The sequence below is a fragment of the Budorcas taxicolor genome, chromosome 2, assembly GCF_023091745.1.
Source record: "Budorcas taxicolor isolate Tak-1 chromosome 2, Takin1.1, whole genome shotgun sequence".
Classification (NCBI taxonomy): domain Eukaryota; kingdom Metazoa; phylum Chordata; class Mammalia; order Artiodactyla; family Bovidae; genus Budorcas; species Budorcas taxicolor.
In genome coordinates this window covers 139482115-139507574 of record NC_068911.1, presented here as the reverse complement: position 1 = coordinate 139507574, position 25460 = coordinate 139482115, and the positions used below count along the sequence as shown (strand labels likewise).

General features: G+C 42.9%; 1 protein-coding gene across 1 annotated transcript; it reads left to right on the top strand.

Moving 5' to 3' along the window:
* The first annotated feature begins 188 nt into the window (after positions 1-188).
* Positions 189-21999, top strand: MDH1B (malate dehydrogenase 1B). Its single transcript, XM_052635998.1, has 9 exons — positions 189-210; positions 5613-5725; positions 9223-9357; positions 9546-9688; positions 11308-11804; positions 16787-16928; positions 18318-18481; positions 21407-21546; positions 21862-21999. Exons 1-9 carry the CDS (start codon positions 189-191, stop codon positions 21997-21999), a joined length of 1494 nt encoding a protein of 497 aa, XP_052491958.1.
* The last annotated feature ends 3461 nt before the right edge of the window (positions 22000-25460 follow it).

Sequence of the window (25460 nt, the reverse complement as noted above, 5' to 3'; positions counted from 1 at the left end):
TGCAGGGAACAGGCACGAGGGAGACCGCAGAGCTTTTAATAGCAATATATAACTGTGCACCCCAGCATCTTTCCAGCTGGGCGCGAGTCCGCTCTCAGCTGGCGAGTGCGCCTGCGCCAAGTCCTGGGCGGCTTGGTTACCTGGAAACGGTGGAGCCGCGGTCCCAAGTCCAGGGTCCCGGCTTTGCCATGGCCAAATTCGTGCTGGCGGGTGAGTGATACCCCCGTACACCCGCAGATCGCTCAAAACACCGACGACTGCCTACCTCCTGTGGCCGCCCCAGCTTTTATATGGGCCACCCAGGCTTTATTATGCTTTCATTCAAAAAGGTAAATTGAGCAGTGTGTACAAACACTGCCGGAAGCAGGATACAGTGAAGGGAAAGACATCCTTGCCTTCGAGGTGCTCTTGGTCTCATGGGATCCAGTAGCACTTAAACAAACAATTTTGATGGTGCGGTTAACGCAATGAGGGAAATGTGCACAGGGCTCTGAGAAGTGTGACACGAGCTGATTTATGAAAGTTTGAAGTAGGGAGGATATTCCAGAGAAAGGGACAGAGGCTAGAAGTCCCTGGATATGGAGGAAGTGACTGGACCTGCGTCAAGAATGGGAGCAGGAGGGCATGAATAGAAACACAAACATAGAGTACTGACTTGTGGACACACGGAGGGAAGAGAGATTGGGACAAGTTGAGAGGGTACCATTGAGGTATACACACTACCATGTGTGAAATAGATAGCTAGTGATTCTTTGTGATCTAGAGGTGGGGATGGGTTGGGGGAGGCTCAAGAAGGAGGGGATATCACTGATTCATGCTGTACAGCAGTAACCAACACAACATTGCAAAGGAATTATCCTCCAATTAAAAATTAAAAATAATTTTTTTTAAGGCTTAAAAAAAAAGAATGGGAGGAGGAGTCAGATCTTTGCCCTTCAGGGACACCAAGCGAAGGTGTTTGAGCTGTATCTTGAGAACAATGAGGAGTCATTTAAAATTTTTAAGCAGGCGGGTATCTTAATGAGTTTGCATTTTAGGAAATCCACCTTGTCAGCAATGGAGGAGAGAGATTGAAAATGTGGACTGATATCCAGAAAACCACCAGAGTGTCTTACTGCAACAGACTGTTGTACCTGTCTCCTTTCCTTCTCAGCTAGTTTCTCAAGAGTAGACTGCTCTTCTATCTCCAGGTCTTAAATCTGGTTTCTACTTCTCTCTCCTTTCCAAAATGGCCCTCATCAAAATCACCAATGACTCTTACAGGAGCTGTCTGTCATTGTCTTATTTGACCTCTTGGAAGCGTCAACACAACTGACATCTCCCATCTGCCTGAAACCTATTTCCTTTGTTTCTTTTTTCATTCAGAATAATATTTTTGAGCAATGACTGACTGTATGCTGGGAAGACAGTGGTAAACAGATGTGCAAAGAAGCATTTCTGGTAATGGCCAGGCTAGGTTCTATCAGAGCAGTAGCAGTGGCAGGGAACCTTATTTAGGCAGAGACTTCCTGGAGAAAGGGATTTTTTAATCAGAGTCCGGGAAGATGAGCATAACCTGTCAGAAAGTGAAAGTGAAGTTGCTCAGTCGTGTCTGACTCTTTGCGACCCCATGGACACCAGGCTCCTCCGTCCATGGGATTCTCTAGGCAAGAGTACTGGAGTGGGTTGCCATTTCCTTCTCCAGGGAACTTCCCGACCCAGGGATCGAACCCAGGTCTCCCACATTGTAGACAGACGCTTTATCGTCTGAGCCACCGGGTGCTTAACCTGTCAGAGAGGAAGTTAGAAGGAAGAGAGTAAATTAGGCATGGGTAGCTGGGAGTAGGAGCACTAGTTGGGTAATGATGGAGAATATAAGCAGAAAATTGAAAGAGATTTAGTAGCGTTGAAGCATAGAGTACAAGGAAGGGACTATTATCAGTTGAGGCCACAGTTAGATAATATATCAAAAGATTCTTGTGAGCCATGTTCAGTATTTTAAACTTTATCCAAAGTACATGGAAGGCTTTTGAAAGGAGATACATAATCAGTGCAAAATACATTGATTCTGTATTTTGTAAATACATAATCAATGCAAAAGACAATGCAAAATACAAAAATGCAAATATATAATATGCATTTTATCTGAGTGTTATTACTACAATGTGAGAAGAAAAAGATTGGTTATCCAGAGTTCAGTTAGATTCTGTAGTCCAGGAAGGAGATACTGGTGGCCTCACCTGGAATGGTGGGCAATGGAGTTGGAAAGAACTGAATGGATTGGGGTGATGTTAAGGAGACAGAATCTATAGAACTAGATATTTAATTGGATGGAGGAAGGAAGAGTTAAAATTATTTTCTAGCAGTAGTTTGCATAACTGGGTAGATGGTAAGTCATTGATAAAAAGCAGAAAAGCAGGCTTCATACTGTAGTACTCCTACTACCCTTAAATAAGTGGGTGCATGCTTGCTAAGTCACTTCAGTCATGTCCGACTCAGTGCGACCCTATGAACTGTAACCAGGCTTTTCTGTCCGTGGGATTCTCCAGGCAAGAGTACTGGAGTGGGTTGCCACGCTCTCCTCCAGGGGACCTTCCCAACCCAAGAATTTAACCCATGTCTCCGGCATTGGCAGGTGGGTTCTTTACTACTAGTGCCACCTGGGAAGCCCAAATAACTGGGTAGATGGACATAACATAAAAGAAGGAGCAGATATAGTGGGGGAGTAGTGGCAAAACTATCATAAACATGCTGAGTGCCTATGAGACATTCAGAAGGAGTTGAAAAAATACAAGAAAGAGCATATAAAGATAGATAAGGAGTTGAAAAAATACAAGCATATAAAGATAGATAAGGAAATAGTTCTGAACTGAAAATAGAGCTTTCTACTTGAAACCAAGAGAATGGAGAAGAGTATACAGGAAGAATCATAGAGAATGAAGATAAGATGTCTTGCAGAATGCTAATCTTTCAATGAATTGATAAATGAAAGGAACCTAAAAGTATAATGAGGAGGGGCCAGAGAAGCAGGAAAAAAAACACCTGAAGAATGCCCCCACCATAGTAGGTATTTTGAGTAGAAGGGAGACAAATGCTACCAAGGGCCAATAAGAAAGGCATCAAAAAGTATCCATTGGATTTAGTGACATGAAGGTCTTGGTGACCTTCTAAAGAATTATAGGAAAAGTCAGATTGCAATGGTATGAGAAACAGAAGTGAGGAACTGGGGATGGCAAATGTAAAGAACTGCTTCAAAAAGCTTTAATAGAAAAGAGCAGGTAGGAGGCAATAGCTAAAGGGAGTCATTGGCTTTTTATTTCTTCAGTTCAGTTCAGTTCAGTTCAGTCACTCAGTCATGTCCGACTCTTTGCGACCCCATGAATCGCAGCACGCCAGGCCTCCCTGTCCATCCCCAACTCCCGGAGTTCACTCACACTCACGTCCATCGAGTCCGTGATGCCATCCAGCCATCTCATCCTGGGTCGTCCCCTTCTCCTCCTGCCCCCAATCTCTCCCAGAATCAGGGTCTTTTCCAGTGAGTCAACTCTCCGCATGAGGTGGCCAAAGTACTGGAGCTTCAGCTTTAGCATCATGCCTTCCAAAGAAATCCCAGGGTTGATCTCCTTCAGAATGGACTGGTTGGATCTCCTTGCAGTCCAAGGGACCCTCAAGAGTCTTCTCCAACACCACAGTTAGAACGCATCAATTCTTCGGTGCTCAGCCTTCTTCACAGTCCAACTCTCACATCCATGCGTGACTACTGGAAAAACCATAGCCTTGACTAGATGGACCTTAGTTGGCAAAGTAATGTCTCTGCTTTTGAATACACTATCTAGGTTGGTCATAACTTTTCTTCCAAGGAGTAAGCATCTTTTAATTTAATGGCTGTAGTCACCATCTGCAGTGATTTGGGAGCCCAAAAAAATAGTCTGACACTGTTTCTACTGTTTCCCCATCTATTCCCCATGAAGTGATGGGACCAGATGCCATGATCTTCATTTTCTGAATGTTAGGACAGGAGAAACTTAAATATTATAGGTATATTTAAATATGATGGAAACAGGCCAGTAGAAGCAGAGCTAAGATGTTAGAGAGGTAACCAATAGAAGTGGAAAGGGGTGGTGTTCAGATCATAAGTGGTGAGATTAGACCTGGACGGAAGGTAGGACCCCTCTTCCATCAAATAGAAGAAAGAAGGTAAGAATGAGTCTAGATGCAGACAGGCCGATAGGTTTGATGGCAGGAGGTTGAGAGATTTCCCAACTGATGCCTTTTTGTATGATTTGGTTTAGTTTGTGTAAAGCAGAAAGCAGAATTTTCTATCATCTGATATCGCAGAAAAATACTGGAGAGAAGGAAGTAGACCAAGTTTGTAATAGTAATTGTAGAGAACAGAAGAGAGAGCTGCTAAGGGAAACAGAGGGATCTCCAGAAAGAGTTGAGAGCCAACTGAGACTCAGTGCGCGACTCATGTGTGACTCTTTGTGACCCCATGGACTGCAGCATGCCAGGCTTCCCTGACCATCACCAAATCTCAGAGCTTGCTCAAACTCATGTCCATGAGTTGGTGATGCCAACTGAGACTGGTGACCATGAATTTATAATGATTCTTCTGCTTTGTTCTACCATGTTTATCCAGAGGTGCCAAGTACATGGAACTCAGGCACAGAAAAGGCAGATTATTGAGCTTATCCAGAGTGAGGGCTAATTTGCCAGAAGCACAGTGAGGCAAGAGAATTTAAGACAAGAGCCAGAGCGTGGTCTGAATTCGTGAGCTTTGGATTTGAATTAGACAGGGAAGCTAATAGGGGGAGTTTGAGAGGAGTTGATGACTTAGAAGTCACGAAAAGGTTGAAGAACTGGTGACTGGGAGTAACCAGGGAAGAGTGCCATAGGAAGGGTGCTGCCCTTGGCCCCTGCCCCAGACGTCCATTCAATCCCACCCACTTTGGTGGCTGTCACTTTCTCTATGTTGATGACTGCAAAATCTATATCCTAAGCCATTACATGAGGCCTGCTCTTCAGATTTGAACATGCAGCTGCCTGATGGTCATATCCACTCAGATACACTACAGACATTTCCAACTGCACTTGCCTATAATTGAGCCTTCGCACCCACAATTTCTCTAGTAAGGTCAGGATCACCCTACCCACGCCAAAAAGGTATCCCAGACTCTTCTGTCTCCCTCCACTTCTGCTTTCCATAGCATTCCTGCCACACATATCAGATCCTCCAGAAATTTTACCACTCCTCCCTTTAAACTTTGCCTTTTTGTCGCTACTAATGAGTCATTCATTATTAGCAGTTCATGCTTAATTAGTAACCTGGCAGTCTCTTAGAGGATCTGAGATCTAAAATAGAACTGGAGGAGAATAAATATTCATTAGTCTTTTTTTCCTTTCTACATGTTATAACTTATGATTCTGCTCTCCTATGAAATTCATTTTATTTTGCCATATATATATATATATAAGAAAAGTCAAAAGTTTATGTGGTAACAGTTTAAGCTATAATTCTATATAAATTACATTGTAACTATGTGATTAATTCCATAATTACATGACAAATGCTTGGGACTACATGATAATTTCCATGTGATGAAAGAAAATATTGCTAATTTGAACTCTTTAAGGTAGAGCTGATTGCCCGTATTATGCGAAAGCAGAACTTCTGGCAGATTATTTACAAAAGAATCTTCCTGATTTCCGGATACATAAAATTACACAACATCCTGATGTTTGGGAGGTAAGAGGCCTTTATAGTTTGTTAAACTCACATACACATAAAAGTGTGCTCCGGTTTTATTAAATACTAGCTAGTGTATCAGATAGCTTTCCAGTATTGAATGTTCATGTACTATTGATATTTTGATACTAATAAATCCCTACTTCTCGGGGTGAAAACATTATTCATATTTCTTCCTAGTGCCTAGTAGAACCAATGAGTTCCTAATCAGTAAGTAGAATAAATTTGGCTGTTCTTTTTCTGATAAGAATCCGCGGAGCCTGTATGTACTCTTTAACTTTGAATTCTCCTTCATATTGATTTCTAATGGCATGAGGGACTTGTTTACTTGACATGACCTTCATTTGAATTGAGATGGAAATTTAGGTGAAGGAGTTTCCTTTACTGGGGAGTACTCTTTGGAACAGCATCCTGAGAAAGAATGAAGGTAGCAGAATTGTGCAATGGGAGAAGCTGAACTGCCATACAGCACTAACGAGCTTCCCAGGTCACACTAGTGGTAAAGAACCCGCCTGCCAGTTCTGGAGACAAAAGACACACAGGTTCGATCCCTGGGTCAGGAAGATCCCCTGGAGGAAGGCACGACAACCCACGCCAGTATTCTTGCCTGGAGAATCCCATGGACAGAGGAGCCTGGCGGACTATAGGCCATGGAGTCACAAAGAGTCAAACAGGATTTTGACTTAGCAGCGACTTAGCAGCGACTTAGCAGGCATGCACAGCACTGACAGGGAGCTCAGCTGGCCCTACAGGGAACTCTAAAGCTGGTATGACCCTTCAGAGATACCCCCCAAAATCGGCAAGCAGGCCAGGCTTCTATTCTCCGACAGCTAACAGTCACTGGATGTGGGCTGCCCTGGGGAACAGACTTAACCTTAGGCAAAGGAACATCTTTCGGTTGAGATCAATTTCCAGAGAGATACTCAGCACTGAAACATCAGTAGTCAATATACCGGGTGGCAGAGGGCATGAGTGCCTTGGTCACGAAGGAGGAATAGGGACGACATGTGACAGGATTTGCTAGTGCAACAGTTGTGCCTTGTGGATCCACATGCTCCATATAGTAAGTTTCACACTATCTTGGAACAGCTTTTCCAGAATTCTGGTTAACTTTATAAGAAATTGTTGTTCAGTCGCTAAGTCATTTCTGACTCATTGCGACCCCAGGAACTGCAACACAGCAGGCTCCCCTATCCTTCACTGTCTCCCTGAGTTTGCTCAGACTTTTGTCCATTGAGTCGGTGATACCATCCAACCATCTCGTCCTCTGTCGAAGTTTAGTTAAATGACAGTAGCCTCCACTACAGCAGCAGCAGCAGCCTCCACTACACATCTTTTCAGTACCATAACTGACACTCCTCACATTTCTCCTCTTCTATCCTTGGTGGAGCCCCCTCACCCTCTGCAGATGCAGGTGACTTAGTAGGTGTGGTGACTTAGACCTGTATCCTTAGCGGCCCAAGCCCTTGTCTCAATTCCTTTTTCAGGATGTGACTGCTGTGCTTGTCCACTTGCCAGAAAAACTGAGCAAGCCACTACCAAGGTGTGCAGGTATCAGTCTCTCAGCTGGTGCCTGCACCTTCGGTGGGCTGTTCCATCCCCTAATCGCACTGCTAGATGGTACCATACATGACAGGGCCAGTGGACACCCTGGTTACGTGCCCAAAGCCATACATCCTTTCCTTTGCAGTGGGCTTCTTGGTTCAAAGTGATGTTAAGCAGGAACCATGTGGTAGGTTCAATTCAGTCACTCAATCATGTCCGACTCTGTGACCCCATGGACTGCAGCACGCCAGGCTTCCCTGTCCATCACCAGTTACTGGAGCTTACCCAAACTCAGGTTAAACATTTTCAAAAGTGTTGAACAGGGTGCTAGCCAAAGTCTTATAAGCAATAAAGGCAGTTCTCTACCCAGAATATATGTTGATTAAAATCGAGATGAATCACTTCTCTTTCCAGGGAAGAGGGATCCCGTGTAATCAGTTTGCCACCAAGAGGCTGGTTGTAGTCTTTGAGGGATAGTGCCATTAACAAGAAATCAGCATTAATGGCAAAAGCAATGGCTGTGTTAGCTCTGTTGAGTGATAACTTGTTTTCTTGGGCCGTTGCATAACTTTTTCATATCTCCATTGTGCCTTCAGCTGACTAAGTTTTCTTACTGCTGGGGTTGCTTAGTGCTTCTTTCACAGTAGACGTCCTCTGCTGGGCACTGCCCCCTGTCTTCTTTTATTTCAGAATTCTATTATCCCAGTTTCTAGGGGGTCCAGCTCTTTTATAACAGCATGACCTTTAACAACCGTGGCCCAGAAATGAAGCCACACGGGGCTTCTCAGTGATGCCGAGACCCTTCTCACGGCTGCATTCCTTGTCACTCTGGTGAATGTAGTGTCCTCCAGGCCCTTCCAGAGGACACAGTAGACTAGTGAGTTGCCAGCCCTCCATTGTAACGTATCCACTGTGACGAGCCCTTTTCTTTCTAAGCTTTTTCATCCCTTCTTCCATGGTCGTTCCTGACAGTTCTGGCATTTCCGTTTTGTTTCATCCTTTCCTCAAAGCTTTGAAGAACCGTCCTAGCAGCATGTTACACACTCTTCTGAGTGCACCTTTGTCAGGGTGCACTCCTTCATAGAAGAGTGACTCACTCTGACAAACTCTCTCATCCAGGTTTCTGTTCCCCTCCTGATTCAGCTCCCTCGGGGGCCAGTTCTGTACATACTCTCCCAGCTCTTGCCAGGACATCCCCATACCCTGCCTGCTGCTGAAGGCCTTTGAGGTAGAGTCCCTTTCTTCCAGATTCCCAGTACTTCACTGGTGAGCCTAGGTTGCAGCTGGAGGGACCGTGGGGGACTCATCATGGTGAAAACGTCAACAAGGAAAATTGATTTCTAAGATGTTGTTTGTAGGTAGGTAGCCTCATTATGCACACCTCCAAAGGCAAGAATGTTGCCACATAGTTTATACCCATAGCAATGTTGCGCTCTTTCTCTCTGCAGGTGTTGATGGCCTAGTGTGTGCCAACCAGATAATGATGATTTAAACTTTTTCCTCAGTAAATATTATCAGAAATCCCCAGATAATTTTAGCTCATTAATTCAGTCTAAAAAATATAAACTATACTCACATATTTGGAAAGCAATATCAAGATGTGGCCCTAAGACCAGAGATAGCTCATACAAAAGACCATTTGAGTCAGAAAATTTGGCTTCTATTTTAAGCTAAACACTTGCACTTCAGGTCTGCTCAGGAAAGAGAGCAACTTTCAATACCCTTATTTGGTCGATGAATTTGAAGAATTTTCTTTCTTACTTGATTAATTTGTTACTCAACTCATCACTATTTCTATATTTGTATTTTACAGTTTAAAGATATCTCAATTTTATTATATATACACAGAGGTGGTAAAAAAAAAAAAACTACAATTTTACTGTGTGAACTTCTGAATTGAATTCCAAGACAGATACAATGTGTGACTTCTCATGGACATTATTATTCCATAGGAGTGGCTGAAAGATTTGTGCAAAAAGAATAGGTGGAGTCACAACAAGTCCCCTATCATCTGGAGAGAGCTATTGGATCGTGGAGGAAAGGGTTTGCTTTTGGGAGGATATAACGAGTTCCTAGAACATGCCCAGGTATAAAAATTAAGTTGACTTATCTGTCTAAAACATTATTGATTTATTATTGTATTTTTCAAATGTCTTTCTTTATAAGGTATTCTCTCAGCTCTCTTTTTACTCTATTTGGGTTTGAAACAAGAACTTTCCATTATAGCCATTGTTAGCTATCCTGGTGTTGATTTTTTTTCTTTGCCAATATTTAGCTTTACTATGGTGTCACCTCTAGCATGACGACTGAGTTGATGAAGAGCGTTGCTCAAGAAAACCTGGGGACACATATAGAAAAAGAGCTGGAGAAGGAATCCCTGAAAGGTCTTGTTAACCCCTTGCAGGTCTGGATCACCAGGTGGGACCGTCAAATCCCAGGATTTGTGAGACTGGCTTTTTATGTTTAGAAAGGAAAAATGATGTGGAATTAATTACATGATGGAAGCATATCTGAATGTCAAGTTTGAGATTTGTATGTAGTTATAAGACTACTATAGATACACAGTATATGTATATGCATATATATCACCTAATATAGCCCCATATATGAGTTCTAGAACTTTCCCGGTGGCTCAGTCCATAAAGAATCTGCCTGCAATGCAGGAGACCTGGGTGTGATCCCTGAGTCGGGAAGATCCCTTGGAGGAGGAAATGGCTACCCACTCCAGTATTCTTGCCTGGAGAATCCCGTGGACAGAGAAGCCTGGTGGGCTACAGTCCATGGGGTTACACAGAATCGGACATAATTCAGCGACTAAATCACCACCAGAGTTCTAGACTACATATAGTTTTAATGTGTACGCAGTATGCATGTAATGCACATACATACTGAATCTAAGAGCAGCTTTATAGCAAAGATATTTACTTTGCATAACTGTCTCCAGCCCTCCTGCCCTCTCTTTGTGTGTCTTATACTGTCTGTCCCAATACCACCCTTCCCTTCCCCTTGCTTCCTTCCTCCCCGCCCCCCCCCCCATCTTCCTGACTGCTGCCTTCTTCCTCTCCCACACATGCTAGCGCCGTCCTCATCCTTGGGTCTTCCTGCTGCGCTCATTCTCTGTAACCTCCCCTCCTCTCACTCCCGCCCCTTCTTTCTTTTTCTCTTTCTCACTTTCATCACTCTCGCTCTCAGTGCTGGGTGGACGCATTCAATGTTTGTCACTGCTTTTCCTCTCTTTCTCTGCACTGTGTCTCTCTTTGTCTCTTTTGCTGTGCATCTTACTGCATCTCTCCCTCTCCCTTTCCTTTCCTCACCTCTTAATCTGTCTCTCACACTGCCCTTCTTACTGCTTACGTGTGTATCCTAATATGCAGGCTCAGCTGAAAAATTATTTATTATGAAATATTCCAAATGCTAAAATAACTGAAAATGATGTAATAACCATACATGAACCAAACACCCAGATTTAATATTTCATCTGCTTTAGATATTTTTAAAGGATTAAAATGGTACAGATGCTCTTGAAAACCCCATTGCAGCTCTCTCCAAACCCTGAATGAAAACCAAAAGTGCCCAGATGTATTCCTGAAGTCCCCTAACGATAATGAGGTTGTTAGGGCTCTCATTATCAGCCAAGGTATAGAGTACTCAAATACTGGCTGAATTGTGAGTACAGGTACATGACACCTTGCCTGTGTTCAGCTGAACGAATAACACTTTCCAACATGAAATTACAGTAACATGACAGTTCTTTTAAATTTTGCTTTCTGCCTATTCTGTTTAATTGGAGAAGCCTTATAAACAGGTACACTTCTTACCTTGTGATTGTTTTCCAATAACCAAAACAAGAAGTTAGCAGTGAGAAATTTTTGTTTTACTTTTGATTCCTAGCCTTAAAAATATCTGTGCAGCTGTATATGTCAATTAAGATACTAATCAAGTATTAACGCACATGCAGAAAAATACCTATTAAGAATAGAGCCTGAGAAGGAGCCAAAGATTTAACCATTCATAATCTGGTTTTCCATTTTTATTAGTGCATCATCTCTTGCCTGCTACCATCTAATTCCCATCTTGACAAGTGGTGAAGTGTTTGGACCACAAATGGAAATCAGCATAAACCTATTTGACAATAAGCACACAGAAGAAAAACTTATAAGCCACAAACAAGAGGCTGAGGATCTGGCGTCACCCTACCTCCAGAGTGTGTCCATCTGCACCCAAGCGGAAGAGGCCTTCCACGGGGCCCACGTGATCATCATCCTGGATGACCACGTGGACAAGGAGATATACAGTCTGGAAGACTGCATTCGCAGCAGAGCTCCTCTGTGTCAGCTCTACGGATCCTTGATTGAGAAAAATGCTCATAATTTTGCCAAAATTATTGTGGGAGGGAAAACCTTTGTGAATCTCAAAACAGCGTTGCTTATGAAATACGCCCCAACCTTTGCCCGCAATATTATCGCGGTGGCCTTGGGTGTGGAAGGCCAAGCGAAGGCAGCACTGGCCAGGAAACTGAAAATTACTCCCTCATGTGAGTGAGCTCAAGTTTCCATGTCTAGTTTTTAACAGATATCACAGCAGCAGGTTCCAGGAAGAACCTGTCCCTTCTAAAGGCAGTCAGGATATCTGGACTAGAAAGTACGGAGCAGACGCCAGGCATTTCTGATTGTGTGATCTCAGCACCGTGCAAACATCTTAATTGCTGCTGTTCAGTCGCGCAGTCGTGTCCAGCTCTTTTGTGACCCCATGAAATGCAGGCTTCTCTGTCCATCACTATCTCCTTGAGTTTTCTCACTTTCATGTCCATTGAGTCAGTGATGCCGTCCAACCATCTCATCTTCTGTCACCCCCTTCTCCTCTTGTCCTCAATCTTTCCCAGGATCAGGGTCTTTTCCAATAAGTCACCTCTTCGCATCAGGTGGCCAAAGTATTGGAACTTCAGCTTTAGCATCAGTCCTTCGAGTGAATATTCAGGGTTGATTTCCTTTAGGATTGACTGGTTTGATCTCCTTAGCTTTTATGACTAGCTGATCTTTTAACATCATTATAACAATTAAGAAACAAATATTTAAATAATAAGATTCCTATTTTTTTCAAGTAGTAATTTGAAGCTTAATATTCAGTTTTTTTCCCCCATAAGAATGGTTATCTACAGTCATCAGTGTTTTTTAAAAGGTATTCAGGGCTCTGTTAAAATGGTCCTACCCCACTTCCCAGCTATGTGACTTAGGGCAATCGCTTAACCTTACTGTACTTTACTTCCTCATCTGTAAAATCAGGTTGTGAGTACCACCTACCTCCTAGAACCGATGCCAAGACTCAAAGAGATATCATTTCAAAAGGGCTTGGAGGAGTGCCTGGCACATGGTAATGGTTGGTAAGGATAGTAAACTTGTTAAGAGGATATGCTATCTCATCAGTTTCTGTTCCTAGTAATGTTTGGGCTGGTAGACTCGAGAATCATAAGAGGATGAGACAGTCAGAAGATGAATTGTGTTTAAAGGGAGCACAGGAGAAGCAGAAAAGGAAAAAACAATGGAGACCAGTTGGGACAAAGAAAGGGAGATGACAGAGGGACAGCAGTTGAAGGGGAGTGGTAGGGAGGAAGCTGGCAGTGACAGAGTTAAAGTGACGTGAACTAGGTGAGCCTTCACGGAGAATCATTTCAGGAAAATTCCAGATGCCAAGAAGGTAGCAAACATTTTCAGAATTTTCCTTGAGTTCAGTCACACAAAAACCTGTTTCTCAGACCTAGTGTATTGGGACGCTTACTTGGGATGTTTTCCATACAGTTCAGTTCAGTCACTCAGTTGTGTCTGACTCTTTGCAACCCAATAAACTGTAGCACAGCGGGCCTCCCTGTCCATCACCAACTCCCGGAGTTCACTCAAACTCATGTCTGTTGAGTTGGTGATGCCATCCAGCCATCTCATCCTCTGTCGTCCCCTTCTCCTCCTGCCTTCAAGTCTTTCCTAGCATCAGGGTCTTTTCCAGTGAGTCAGTTCTTCACATCAGGTAGCCAAAGTATTGGAGTTTCAGCTTCAACATCATTCCTTCAAATGAACACTCAGGACTTATCTCCTTCAGAATGGACTGGTTGGACCTCCTTGCAATCCAAGGGACTCTCAAGAGTCTTCTCCAACACCACAGTTCAAAAGCATCAATTCTTCGGTGCTCAGCTTTCTGTGCAGTCCAACTCTCACATCCATACATGACCACTGGAAAAACCATAGCCTTGACTAGATGAACCTTTGTTGGCAAAGTAATGTCTCTGCTTTTTAATATGCTCTCTAGGTTCAGCATAACTTTTCTTCCAAGGAACAAGCATCTTTTAATCATGGCTACAGTCACCGTCTGCAGTGACTTTGGAGCCCCCCAAAATAAAGTCTGTCACTGTTTCCACTGTTTCCCATCTATTTGCCATGAAGTGATGGGACCAGATGCCATGATCTGAGTTTTGTGAATCTTGAGTTTTAAGCCAGCTTTTTCACTCTCTTCTTCCACTTTCATCAAGAGGCTCTTTAGTTCTTCACTTTCTGCCATAAGGGTGGTGTCATCTGCATATCTGGCATTATTGATATTTCTCCAGCAATCTTGATTCCAGCTTGTGCTTCATCTAGCCCAGCATTTCTCATGATGTACTCTGCATATAAGTTAAATAAGCAGGGTGACAATATACAGCCTTGATGTACTCCTTTCCCAATTTGGAACCAGTCTGTTGTTCATGCCCAGTTCTAACTGTTGCTTCCTGACCTGCATACAGGCTTCTTAAAAGGCAGATTAGGTGGTCTGGTATTCCCATTTCTTTCAGAATTTTTCACAGTTTATTGTGATCCACACAGTCAAAGGCTTTGGCATAGTCAATAAAGCAGAAATAGATTTTTTTCTGGAACTCTCTTGCTTTTTTGATGATCCAGCAGATGTTGGCAATTTGATCTCTGGTTCCTCTGCCTTTTCTAAAACCAGTTTGAACAGATGGAAATTCACAGTTCACATACTGTTGAAACCTGGCTTGGAGAATTTTGAGTATTTTTACTAGTGTGTGAGATGAGTGCAATTGTGCAGTAGTTTGAGCATTCTTTGGCATTGCCTTTCTTTGGGATTGGAATGAAAACTGACCTTTTCCAGTCCTGTGGCCACTGCTGAGTTTTCCAAATTTGCTGACATATTAAGGGCAGCACTTTCACAGCATCATCTTTCAGGATTTGAAATAGCTCAGCTGGAATTCCATCACCTCCACTAGCTTTGTTCATAGTGATGCTTTCTAAGGCCCACTTGACTTGGCATTCCAGGATATCTGGCTCTTGGTGTGTGGTCATACCATCATGATTATCCATGTCATGAGATCTTTTTTGTATAGTTCTGTGTATTCTTGCCACCTCTTCTTAATATCTTCTTCTTCTGTTAGGTCCATACCATATCTGTCCTTTTTTGTACCCATCTTTGCATGAAATATTCCCTTGGTAGCTCTAATTTTCTTGGAGAGATCTCTAGTCTTTCCCATTCTACTGTTTTCCTCTATTGCTTTGCACTGATCACTGAGGAAGGCTTTCTTATCTCTCCTTGCTATTCTTTGGAACTCTGCATTCAAATGGGTGTATCTTTTCTTTTCTCCTCTGCTTTTCACTTTGTACAAGTGACAGAAAGTCCACTCAAAGAGACAGAAGTCAGACAGTGTTTTCTGACATAAGAGTGCAGGGGTAGTTCTTATTCCAGGTGTAGCCAGATGCTGGAATTCAAATGATGATGTCAAGCCTGGGTTGTGCTCTGACTTGGCTCATCACTCAGCTCTGCTTTCTGTCGCTTTGGTCTGATTCTCAGACTGACTTTCTCTAAAAAGTGGCAAAATGGCCCCTGGCATCATTGTTCAACAACCCTACGGAGCAAAAAAAAAAAAAATACTCTCTTAATTCTTTGTATAAAATCTAGCAGAATATTTTCTCATTGGCTATGCTTGGACCATGTGTTGTTGTCCAGTAGCTAAGTTGTGTCTGAGTCTTTGCAACCCTATGGACTATAGCACACCAGGCTTCCCTGTCCCTCACTGTCTGCCAGAGTTTGCCCAAGTTCATGTCCACTGAATCCGTGATGCTATCCAACCATCTCATCCTCTGCCACCCTCTTCTCCTTTTGCCTTCAATCTTGGACCATGTGCCCGTCTCCTGAGCAGAGATCAGGAGACCTGTTCAGCTCTCGTGATCAGAACAGGAGATCAGATCAGCTGTTGTGATCAGAAATCTGGAATCTAGGTCTCGTACCCATTGATAGACTTGAGGTATGAGAACAGCTTTACCCAAACCAAATGGGCTGAAACTGGGTAAGAGTACCTTAAAGAAAAACCTGTATGCAGTTAAAGAAAAAAAAAAAAAATAGAGATGTTAGGGGGAAAAAAGAAGATGTCCACTATAATGTTCTCTAGCGTAACTTAAGGCATTTAGAACCATAAAGGGCCTTAAAGCTTACAAGAAAAATTCTTTTTCCTACTGCCTGCCTTTGAACACAACTCTGTAAGAGTGTGGTAGCTGAAACTGCTGGAGCCATTTTTGGACCATGAGGGGAAGGCCAAGACAGTAACATCTTTGAGCTGCTGAACAAACACCAGTGTCACTGCCTACCTCGACTTATTATTTGAGAAAAGTGAACTTCCAGTTAAGCTAAGTCAGAAGGATATTCTGTTACTTGAAGCCAACAGCAAACTTAGTTCATACAGAACAGGGAAGAATTCTATCGCCATACTAGAAAGTGGTGTGGAATTATAAGAAATTAAGTTTTGAAGCAAATAAGTTGATAGATCAATAATGCCTTCTTTCCCCTTGGATACATTTGTAAAAAATCCACAATTACTAGAATCGTATTAAAGGCCAATCCCAATTTCTCTCTAACTGCATCCTCTTCTTTTTCTTCGAAGTACGTATCATGTTTTTAGTAGTTATTTTCTCACTCACTCCCCTCCACCCCCAGAATATTGCAGGAATTTGGGCTGATTTGTTTTCTTCTGAGCCTCCCATCTAAAAGTACCTCCCACGTACAAGCTGATTCAGTAACTCTGTGGATTAAGATGTTCCTCAGGGATCCTCTTATTTCAACACCCACATATTGCAGGAAATGAACGCCATGCAGGGAGTCAAGTGACTTGCCCAAATTTTCATTCCAGTCTAGAATCAAGGACTCACTGTCAGAATCAAAGCAGATAAAAAAAAAAAAAAGATCCTCTTCATGGCAAGCAGAATGGTGACGTTAGGACCACAGCAGGGGTTTCATTTTCAGTAGCAGTTTCACTCAGGGAGCATTTCAGTGTCTCCAGTGTTCAGTCATATGCCCGCACCACCCACAACCATTATTAAGAATGGTCAAACCCTGGCGATCAAGGAGATGACCCATATCATTTGCAGAGTTTTAGGGAGCATAAATTTGTCTGTTTTTAAAAGACCAATTGTAAAACAAGCACACAAACAGAAAGGCTGCAGGCCATTTTTTATGTTATATTATTTTTAAATTTTCATTTCTTCACAGGCATCAAAGATGTGATCATTTGGGGTAATATTAGTGGAAATAACTACGTTGATCTGAGAAAAGCCAAGGTTTACAGATATGAGAGCGCTATTTGGGGACCTCCGCACTATTCACGCCCTGTTTTAAGCCTGCTTTTTGATCGGTATGGTATCTCTTTAAGTGAAGTATTCTAACAAGATTGAATAAACATATAATAATTGCTATAATCTTTTAAAAATCATCTTAGAAATCTGTGTACAAAAATAACCTGACATTGTTCATATTCAGCCTCATTTTTGCTTTCTATTGAAGAAGTAAAGAAAATTCCACAGAATTTCAACCAGTCAGACTCCACTTCCAATTTATTTGATTTTGGAATTATGAATTTTTATATTTCAGGTTATCCTTAAAGTGGTTCACATATTCCATTAATGTTATTGCTAAAGCAAACCTATATAAAGTGCTTAATGCAAAGACAGAGATATGTGTTCAAATCAAAACTAGTTGATTTAGAGAATCAGGAATTTCGAGAATTAGGAATTCCGGTGGGCAGGTCCAGGCCAAGCTGGGTGCTCAGTCTCAGGAGAGACAGAATTGAGACGCATTAAGAAGCCTTGTCTCTGGAGGCAAGCCGCCTGGGTTGGAATTCTCATCCAGTCACTTATTAGCTGTGTGACTTTAGAGAAGTTACTTAATGTCTCTGTGCCCCGATTTTTCCATGTGCCAACTGGAAACGGTAACAGAGTATGGATGGGCCTTACAGAGTTCCTGGAAAGACGAAATGGATTAAGACAGGCAAGGCCCTCAGAACTGTGCCTGTCACAGTCAGCACCACCATCACAGAAAGAGTATGGGAAGAAGTAGAGGGAGGGACACATTTGGAACTTTTTTCTAAACTTCGCAGTACTTTCCACATGCAGTACGTGCACGTGGGAGCACATGCGTTTCATCACCCCTTTCTTCCCTTCCCTTCTTTCACCCATGCCTAGAAGCTGTGTCCTTCTGTGTCCTCCACCTTCTTGGAGTACAGTTCCTGCGGTTCCACTGAATGGCTCCCTGGCGGGGCCAGCATCTCCTGGAGCTGTTGTGTTGGCTCAGCAGAGACGGCCTTCTCAGGCTTGTTCTAGTCCAGCTGGACTATTCCCTGAGTTTTTAAACTTCAGATTAGAAAAGCTTAAGAATTCCTTACTTCCGAATATGAGGAAGTCAGCATTTCATGACACTTTATTTAAAATGAAAGGTACCCCTGGCTCCAGTAGCCTCTACGTAGAATCCATTTTTTGTGATAAAACTGCTCTTGCAGCCTTTGGCCCTTCTTCCGTGTTCATATTTATTTTGTCATGGTTTTAGTTTGAAGCTTTAGGCCTCCTTTCTGCCCTGTTTCATTACTTGACTCTTTATGGGACTGAAGAAGTTTGAAGAGGGATTCAGGAAGTCATATTTCTGTTTTGTGGAGGTGATTTCTTGTGTTTAGATGCACTGACCCAGGGACCATTCTTTTTCATTCCTAGTCCTTTCTCCGTTGTAAAATCGTTTCCTTCCCTCCTCACAGGGATTGGGTAAACAGAGAGTTTGTGGCAAGTCTTAAAACGCTGACTGCCACAGGAAGACAATTTGGAGGCATGTTAGCTGCACACAGTATAGCCACTACGCTGAAATACTGGTGCCATGGCTCACCCCCTGGGGAGATTGTGTCTCTAGGGGTATTGAGCGAAGGTAAATATGGTTTTTTCATATCTTACGATGACTAAACACCTCAGTGTATGCCTTGTGCTCCTACTTTTGTGTCCTCGCCTGTCTACCTCTTTCCAGGTTCTGTGAGCTATCTGGATGTTCACGATTCCATAATCATGCACGCGTGCATTCCTTCACTCGTCCGTTCAGCAATGCCACAGTAGTTCGTGTGTATGTGCTGGGAACACACACAGGGAGAAGGCCTGGCTTCTGCCTTTTAGGAAACTCACAGCAGAGAAAAGGAGAGTCACATATGTCAATGAAATCATTCCGTTGAGTTTTTCTCACTGTTTCCCAGCTGAGGAAGGGAAAGCAAGCTCAGTTTTCAGTAGGCAGCAGGAAGAATCAAGACAGGCATCATAAAGGAGGGGACACTTCAGAAGTGTCACCTGCAAGTGTGAGTCATATTTCCCTGACAGACAAGTATGGGAAAATCACCTGGGTGCAGGAGCCGCAGGAGCAAAGACACAGATGCAAGATCAAAAGGGCACAGCTCTTTGGGTACCAGGCAGCAACAGGAATGTGGAAAGCTTGCTCTCCATCCGCAAAAGATGGGTATATATTTTTATGTCCTTACTATTTTAATCCACTAAAAACTATACAGAGCACTTCTGTGTTTAAAATATAGGAAAGAAAGAATAGCTGATGCTCTACCTAGAGCGTAGGCTCTACCTAGAGTATCTCTTACCTTACAGCTTTCCATTCTTCCTGAGCAAAGCCCATTCATTCCCAAAGCTCCAGGCCTAGGTCTCACTGCTGAGCCCTGCCCTGTCAAACATTGCCAGCTGGATGTCATGTTGTCACTTCAAACTGACATACACCAAATTAAACCTATTGTCTTGCTCCCCGATGTAATCCACCTCTTGTATCCCTTATGTTACTAACGGAACCATGATTCTTCCCATTGTTTCAGTGACTATGGTGCAGCTCAAGGAAGTCTCCCCAAATCCTGCTAGTCTGAATTCATGTCTGTCTTTCTGTACTCACATAGCATGTGTTCCTCTATCAGAGAGGATATCACAGCCTGCCTTTATGGATGGGCTCTTAGCCTCATATGTCCTCTCCATTAGAGTTCATCTTCCCTGGTGGCTTAGAGGGTATAGCATCTGCCCGCAGTGCGGGAGACCCGGGTTCAATCCCTGAGTCGGGAAGATCCCCTGGAGAAGGAAATGGCAACCCACTCCAGTACTCTTGCCTGGAAAATCCCATGGATGGAGGAGCCTGGGAGGCTGCAGTCCATGGGGTCGCAAAGAGTCGGACACGACTGAGCGACTTCACTTTCACTCTGAGGGCAGGGCCTTGGCTGGGTCTTCCTGTTGCTCCTTCATGGGTAGACGCTCAAAGAGTCTTGTTCAATTAAAGTGAAAGTGCACTAACCCATCATGTGAATTCAAATCACTGTGTTACCTTTTTAGTGAATTAGGCATTTAAAACCTCACCTTTTTTTTTTCTGTAAAAAGTTTAATTAGGAAGTCCCTGGTGTAATTAGAGAAGTGGTTAGTACTCCATGCTTCCATTGCAGGGGGCATGGGTTTGAACCCTAGTCAGGGAACTAAGATTCCACATGGCCAAAAGTTTAGTTAATCTCTATAGGAATTCATCAATAAGTGCTCGATGCTGGGGGCAAGTGAGGTGAGAAGCAAGTGATCATTGTGTCCCTTAGATGGTACCGCATATACAAGCTCCCACTGCAGTATTCTTGGGCTTCCTTGGTGGCTCAGACAGTAAAGAATCCACCTGCAATGCGGGAGACCTGGACTCAATCCCTGGATTGGGAAGATCCCCTGGAGGAGGGTATGGCAACCCACTGCAGTATTCTTGCCTGGAGAATCTCCATGGACAGAGGAGCCTGGTGGGCTACAGTCCATGGGGTCACACAGAGTCGGACATGACTAAGCACAGCATAGCACAGTGTGTATGTGTCAGTCCTAATTTATCCCTCCCTCTTTCTCTTTGGTAACCATGAGTTGTTTTCTATGCATGTGGATCTACTCTGGTTTGTAAATAAGTTCATTTGTATCCATTTTTTAATATTTCACATATAAGTGATACCATATGGTGTTTATCTTTGTCTTAGTATGATGATCTCTAGGTCCATCCGTATTACTGCAAATGGCATTATTTCATTCTTTTCTATGGGTGAGTAGCATTTCATTATAATATGTTAACGCATCTTCTTTATCCGGTCATCTATCAATGGATGTTTAGGTTACTTCTACATCTTGGCTATTGTAAATAGTACTATGAATTTGGAATGCATATATCTTTTCAAATTAGAGTTTTCTCCACAAACATGCCCAGGGGTGGGATTACAGGATCGCATGGTAACTTTACTTTTAGTTTTTTAGGGAACCTCCACACTGTTCTCCATAGTGACAACATTTTTGATGGCTAGAATGGTGTGAATAATTTTCCTACTTGATTGAGGCACGAAAACAGGAGGCATTTTATCTGAAGGTTGCTCAGTTAGTAATAAACATTATCAATCTTTTTATTTGGAGCACATTTAAACTGGGAACTGGAACTGTGGGAAAATCACCAGCTCTCCTTCCCAGTGCTCGCTCCGTGGCTCTGTGATTGCAGTCGTAGGCTGGAAGAGCAAAGGCCAGATTGGACAAGTGTCTGGGGCTCAGGGGCTACCTAGAGGCCCAAGGGAAAACTAAGGAAGCAGACAAAAGGAATCCAGACAAGGTGGGAGAGAAGGGCTGCATTAGTCCCCAAGGCAGGGGCAGGCCGTCTGAACCCAGCAGGGATGAAAGGGATAAAGAAGGAACAGCAGAAGTTTAGGTCCACTATTATCATTAAAAACCATGTCATTAAAAGCTGTGTCTGTCCTTCTCTACAGTGTCACCAGGAAGCTTTATTTATCTGAGTGCTTTTGTCTTGCTTTGTGTTTGTTCCCTGCAGGCCAGTTTGGTATTCCTAAAGGGATTGTCTTTTCTATGCCTGTGAAATTTGAGAATGGAACTTGGGTGGTTCTTACAGATCTCAAAAATACAGAAATAAGTCAACAAGTAATGACCAGAATGGCAAATGATCTAATTCAGGTAATGTCAGAATAGCCACAAAGAAACTGACTTTAATAATGGCCTTAAATGGATTCCCCTAGATCAAGGCATACACTGTTTTACTGTGGTTTAAATTTGCTTCTTATTTCTAGGAACAATAGAAGGCCATAAAAGTTTGGAGAAATCAGCAGAAGATCACTACTTATTTGGTTGTGTAATTTCTAGTATGTTAAATATAGTAGTTGGTTACTTAAATATCCAGAATCAAAGTACATTTCTAGTAAAGAATGATTAGGTTACTAATGTGATCATTTAATTCTCCGATTACAAAATTTTTGCAAAATTTTTCCGCAGGAGCAACTTGTTGCACTTGGAGAGTTGGCAAATTTTCAGCCATGTCAATCAGGTAATCTATTAGATATGATATTTTATAGGGCTGCTATTAAAATAGTATTAAAATATGTGTTAAAACAAAATCACTATTTAATATAAATAAATGTAATCCATATTTCATCAGTTTTCAGGTAAATTATTGACAAACTATAAGTTTAGTATATCCTTTGAAATAAAGTATCTGATAAGAATGCTAAAGAAATCACACCTCAAATTTCTTTGTTGCTTTTGCTTACTTATTTTTGGCTATGCTGGGTCTTTGTGCTGTGTGTGGGCTGCTCTCTAGATGCGGTATGTAGGCTTCTCATTGCAGTGGCTTCTCTTGTTGTGGAGCACAGGCTCTAGGCTTGCAGGCTGCAGTAGCTGTGGCACATAAGCTCAGTAGTTATGATGCACGGGCTTAGTTGCCTCGGCATGTGGAATCTTCCTGGACCAGGGATCAAACCCATGTCCCCTGCACTGGCAGGCAGATTCTTATCCACTATGCCACCAAGGAAGCCCAAGAAATCACATCTTAACGCCACTCTTCCCTATTCCCTTATAAACTTTGTGTATTGTTGTCCTTCAGTCACTAAGCCATGTCCATGTGACCCCATAGTCTATAGCCCACCAGGCTCCTCTGTCCATGGAATCTTACAGGCAAGAATACCAGAGTGGGTTGCCATTTCCTTCTCCAGGGCATCTTCCCAACCCAGGGACCAAACCCAAGTCTCCTATGTTGGCAGGCAGATTCTAACCATATATGTTAGCTTCCTAGAGCTGCCGTAGCAAAGTACCACACATGGGTGGCTTAAAACAACAGAACTTTATTCTCTCACAGTCCTGGAGACCAGGAGACCTAAATCAAGGTGTCAGCAAGGCCACACGCTCTCTCTGAAGGCTCTAGGAAAGAATTCTTCCATGCCTCTTTTACCTTCTGGTGGCGATGATTGGCATTCTTGGCTTGTAGCTGCTTCATACCAGTCTCGGCCATTGTCTTCACAAGTCTGTCTTCCCTCTGTGTGTACCTGTTTCCAGATCTCTCTTGGGAAGAACATCAGTCATTGCCTTGATTGTTGTTCAGTCCCTCAATCGCGTCAGACTCTGAGATCCCATGAACTGCAGCACGCCAGGCTTCCCTGTCCTTCACCGTCTCCGGGAGTTTGCTCAAATTCATGTCCACTGAGTCAGTGATGCCATCCAACCATCTCCTCCTCTGTAGTCCCCTTCTCCTCCTGCCCTCCTCCCAGCATTGCCTTGGGAGCCCATCTTAATCCAGTCTGACCCCATCTTAACTTGATTATATCTGCTAAAACTGTATTTCCAAGGAAGGTCACATTTGGTGATACCAGGGATCAGAAATTCAACATATCTTTTTGTATATTTGTGAAACTCACAATACTTACAATTACCTTTAGGTAACATTAAAAAATAACTTTCAATAAGCTTAGTTTTCTTATTGATATTTTCTCTAATTGTAAACTCACAAGGAAGTGTTCTCATCTTTCTTTCCTTACAGAAAACCTCATCTGAAATATGAAAATACCAAAATAAATAAATAAACTTACTCTAAGAAAGAGCTTTCATCAAGTGTCTTTTGAGAGCTCAACATCCCTTCCTTCAATCATTGTTGATGGAGTGTCAACCATCAGCCAGCGCTAGGAGTTAGAAATATGGGGGTGGATAAGATAGACCCATTCTTGCCTTTTGAAACCTAAAGTTCATCAGGGATCATAATTACACCAAGGGCTATAGCTGTAGTGAATCTCAGCATGAGAAGTACAGTGTGCTGTGAGGGCATATGCCCGGGGATGTGATCAAAGAAGCTGACACAGGAAAGCATACATCAGTGTGTTGGAAAAACTGCAAAAAATACCTTGTGTGGCCAAAGCCAAACGAGATGAAGCTGAGAGAACGAGTGGAGAAGGGCAGATGAGAGTTGCACAGGCTTCTGGGTGAAGAATGACCCAATCAGGTTGTGATCAGTTTGGAAAACATATTGGAACCAAGGCGAGACTGTTTGCAGAAGACTGGTATCAGGAGGGTAGCAGAGTGATGCAAGGAAGGGACGATTACAGCTAAGGCTGAAGGCTGTAGACTTTTGAAAGACATTAAGGAAGTAGAATTATCAAGACTTGATTATGGATTGGCTCTGGGGAATCTCAGAAGACTCTGACTTCTTTTGGTTAAGTAACTGGGTGGGTTTATCAATATGAGGGAAAAAATGGTAGAGGAAGATTATTTGAGAAAGAAAGAGAGAGTGTGTGTGTGTTTGTGTGTGTGTGTGTGCCTGTGTGTGCTTGTGTGTGTGTGTTTGTGTGTGTGTTTGTGTGTGTGTGTGCCTGTGTGTGTGTGCATGTGCTTGTGTGTGTTTGTGTGTGTGTGTGCCTGTGTGTGTGTGCGTGTGCGTGTGCTTGTGTGTGTTTATGTGTGTGTGTGTGTGTTTGTGTGTGGGTGTATGTGTTAGGTGGGAGAGGATGTGCGGTGCCCGGGTACAGAAGGAATAAACTTAGTTGCTTACATTTTGTTTTTTCCTTTAATCTTTGTATTAGTTGCTTACATTTTGATTCTGAAATACCTGTGGGGGTATCTCAAATAGATGCAACAGATAAGAGAACCACATACTTTCTGGAGCTCATCAGGATCTGAACTACGTTTATCAAACTGGGAGTTGTTGACTTTATATATATTGGGTTGGCCAGAAAGTTCGGTCGAGTTTTTCTGTAAGACTTTAAACTCGAACCAACTTTTTGGCCAATTCAATAGAATTGGGGCCGTAAGCATGATGGAGATTGCAGAGAGAGAGAAGGCCTGGAGGAACTTAGCCTTTGATGATTCAGTAGAAGAGCTGACAGAGGACTGACTGTAAGCGGGGTGATCAGAGAGTCAGGACAGGCCCTGGAATCTGATGCCACGGAAGACCAAAAGGCATTGTTTGGGGATGAAGGCTGGTCTGCACTGTGGGATGCTACCAGGGGATCAAATCAAATGAGACCCGTGAAGTCCCCAGTGGACCGAGGACACCAAGGACATTCGTGACTTTGATGAGAGCCCAGCAGTTTTGTGGAACAGGGAGGCAAAAGTGAAACCGGTGTGGGCAAGGAGGACTGAGCCCCAGGAACTACAGACTTGCTGTTGTGCCAGGGTACTGAGTGCTGTGGGCCTGAGGATGTGTGTGCTGAGAACAGAAAAGGGCCCCATGAGGACAGGATGGAAGCTCTTTCTAGACAAGGAGACATCTAAACAAAGTCATGAGAAAGAAGAAGGTGTTAGCTAAGATGGGGGTAAATGGAAGGGTTGGTCCATTCAGAGAGAGCAACAGGAGTATACAAAGGCAGAAATATAAGGCAAAACTTTCTGAGAACTGCCAATTCATTTTATCTGTAAAATAAAATTGGAGGTGAAAAGTGTCAGAAAGTGGAAAGGTTACCTAATCTTGTTAAAACCAATGAAGGACTTGAAGGGAGGGATGGGAGCAAATTTAAATTTTGAAATGATCACTCTGTTCATAATAGGAAGAATGTATTGGACGGGAGAGAGCAAAAGTAGTAGTAAGACCAGTTTGGGGGTTTTTTTGGCAG

Coding starts and splice junctions, on each gene's coding strand:
- MDH1B (XM_052635998.1), top strand. CDS start 189: ATGGCCAAATTCGTGCTGGCGG. Junction 211..5,612: donor GGCCAAATTCGTGCTGGCGG/GTGAGTGATACC, acceptor GAACTCTTTAAG/GTAGAGCTGATTGCCCGTAT. Junction 18,482..21,406: donor TCTAGGGGTATTGAGCGAAG/GTAAATATGGTT, acceptor TGTTCCCTGCAG/GCCAGTTTGGTATTCCTAAA.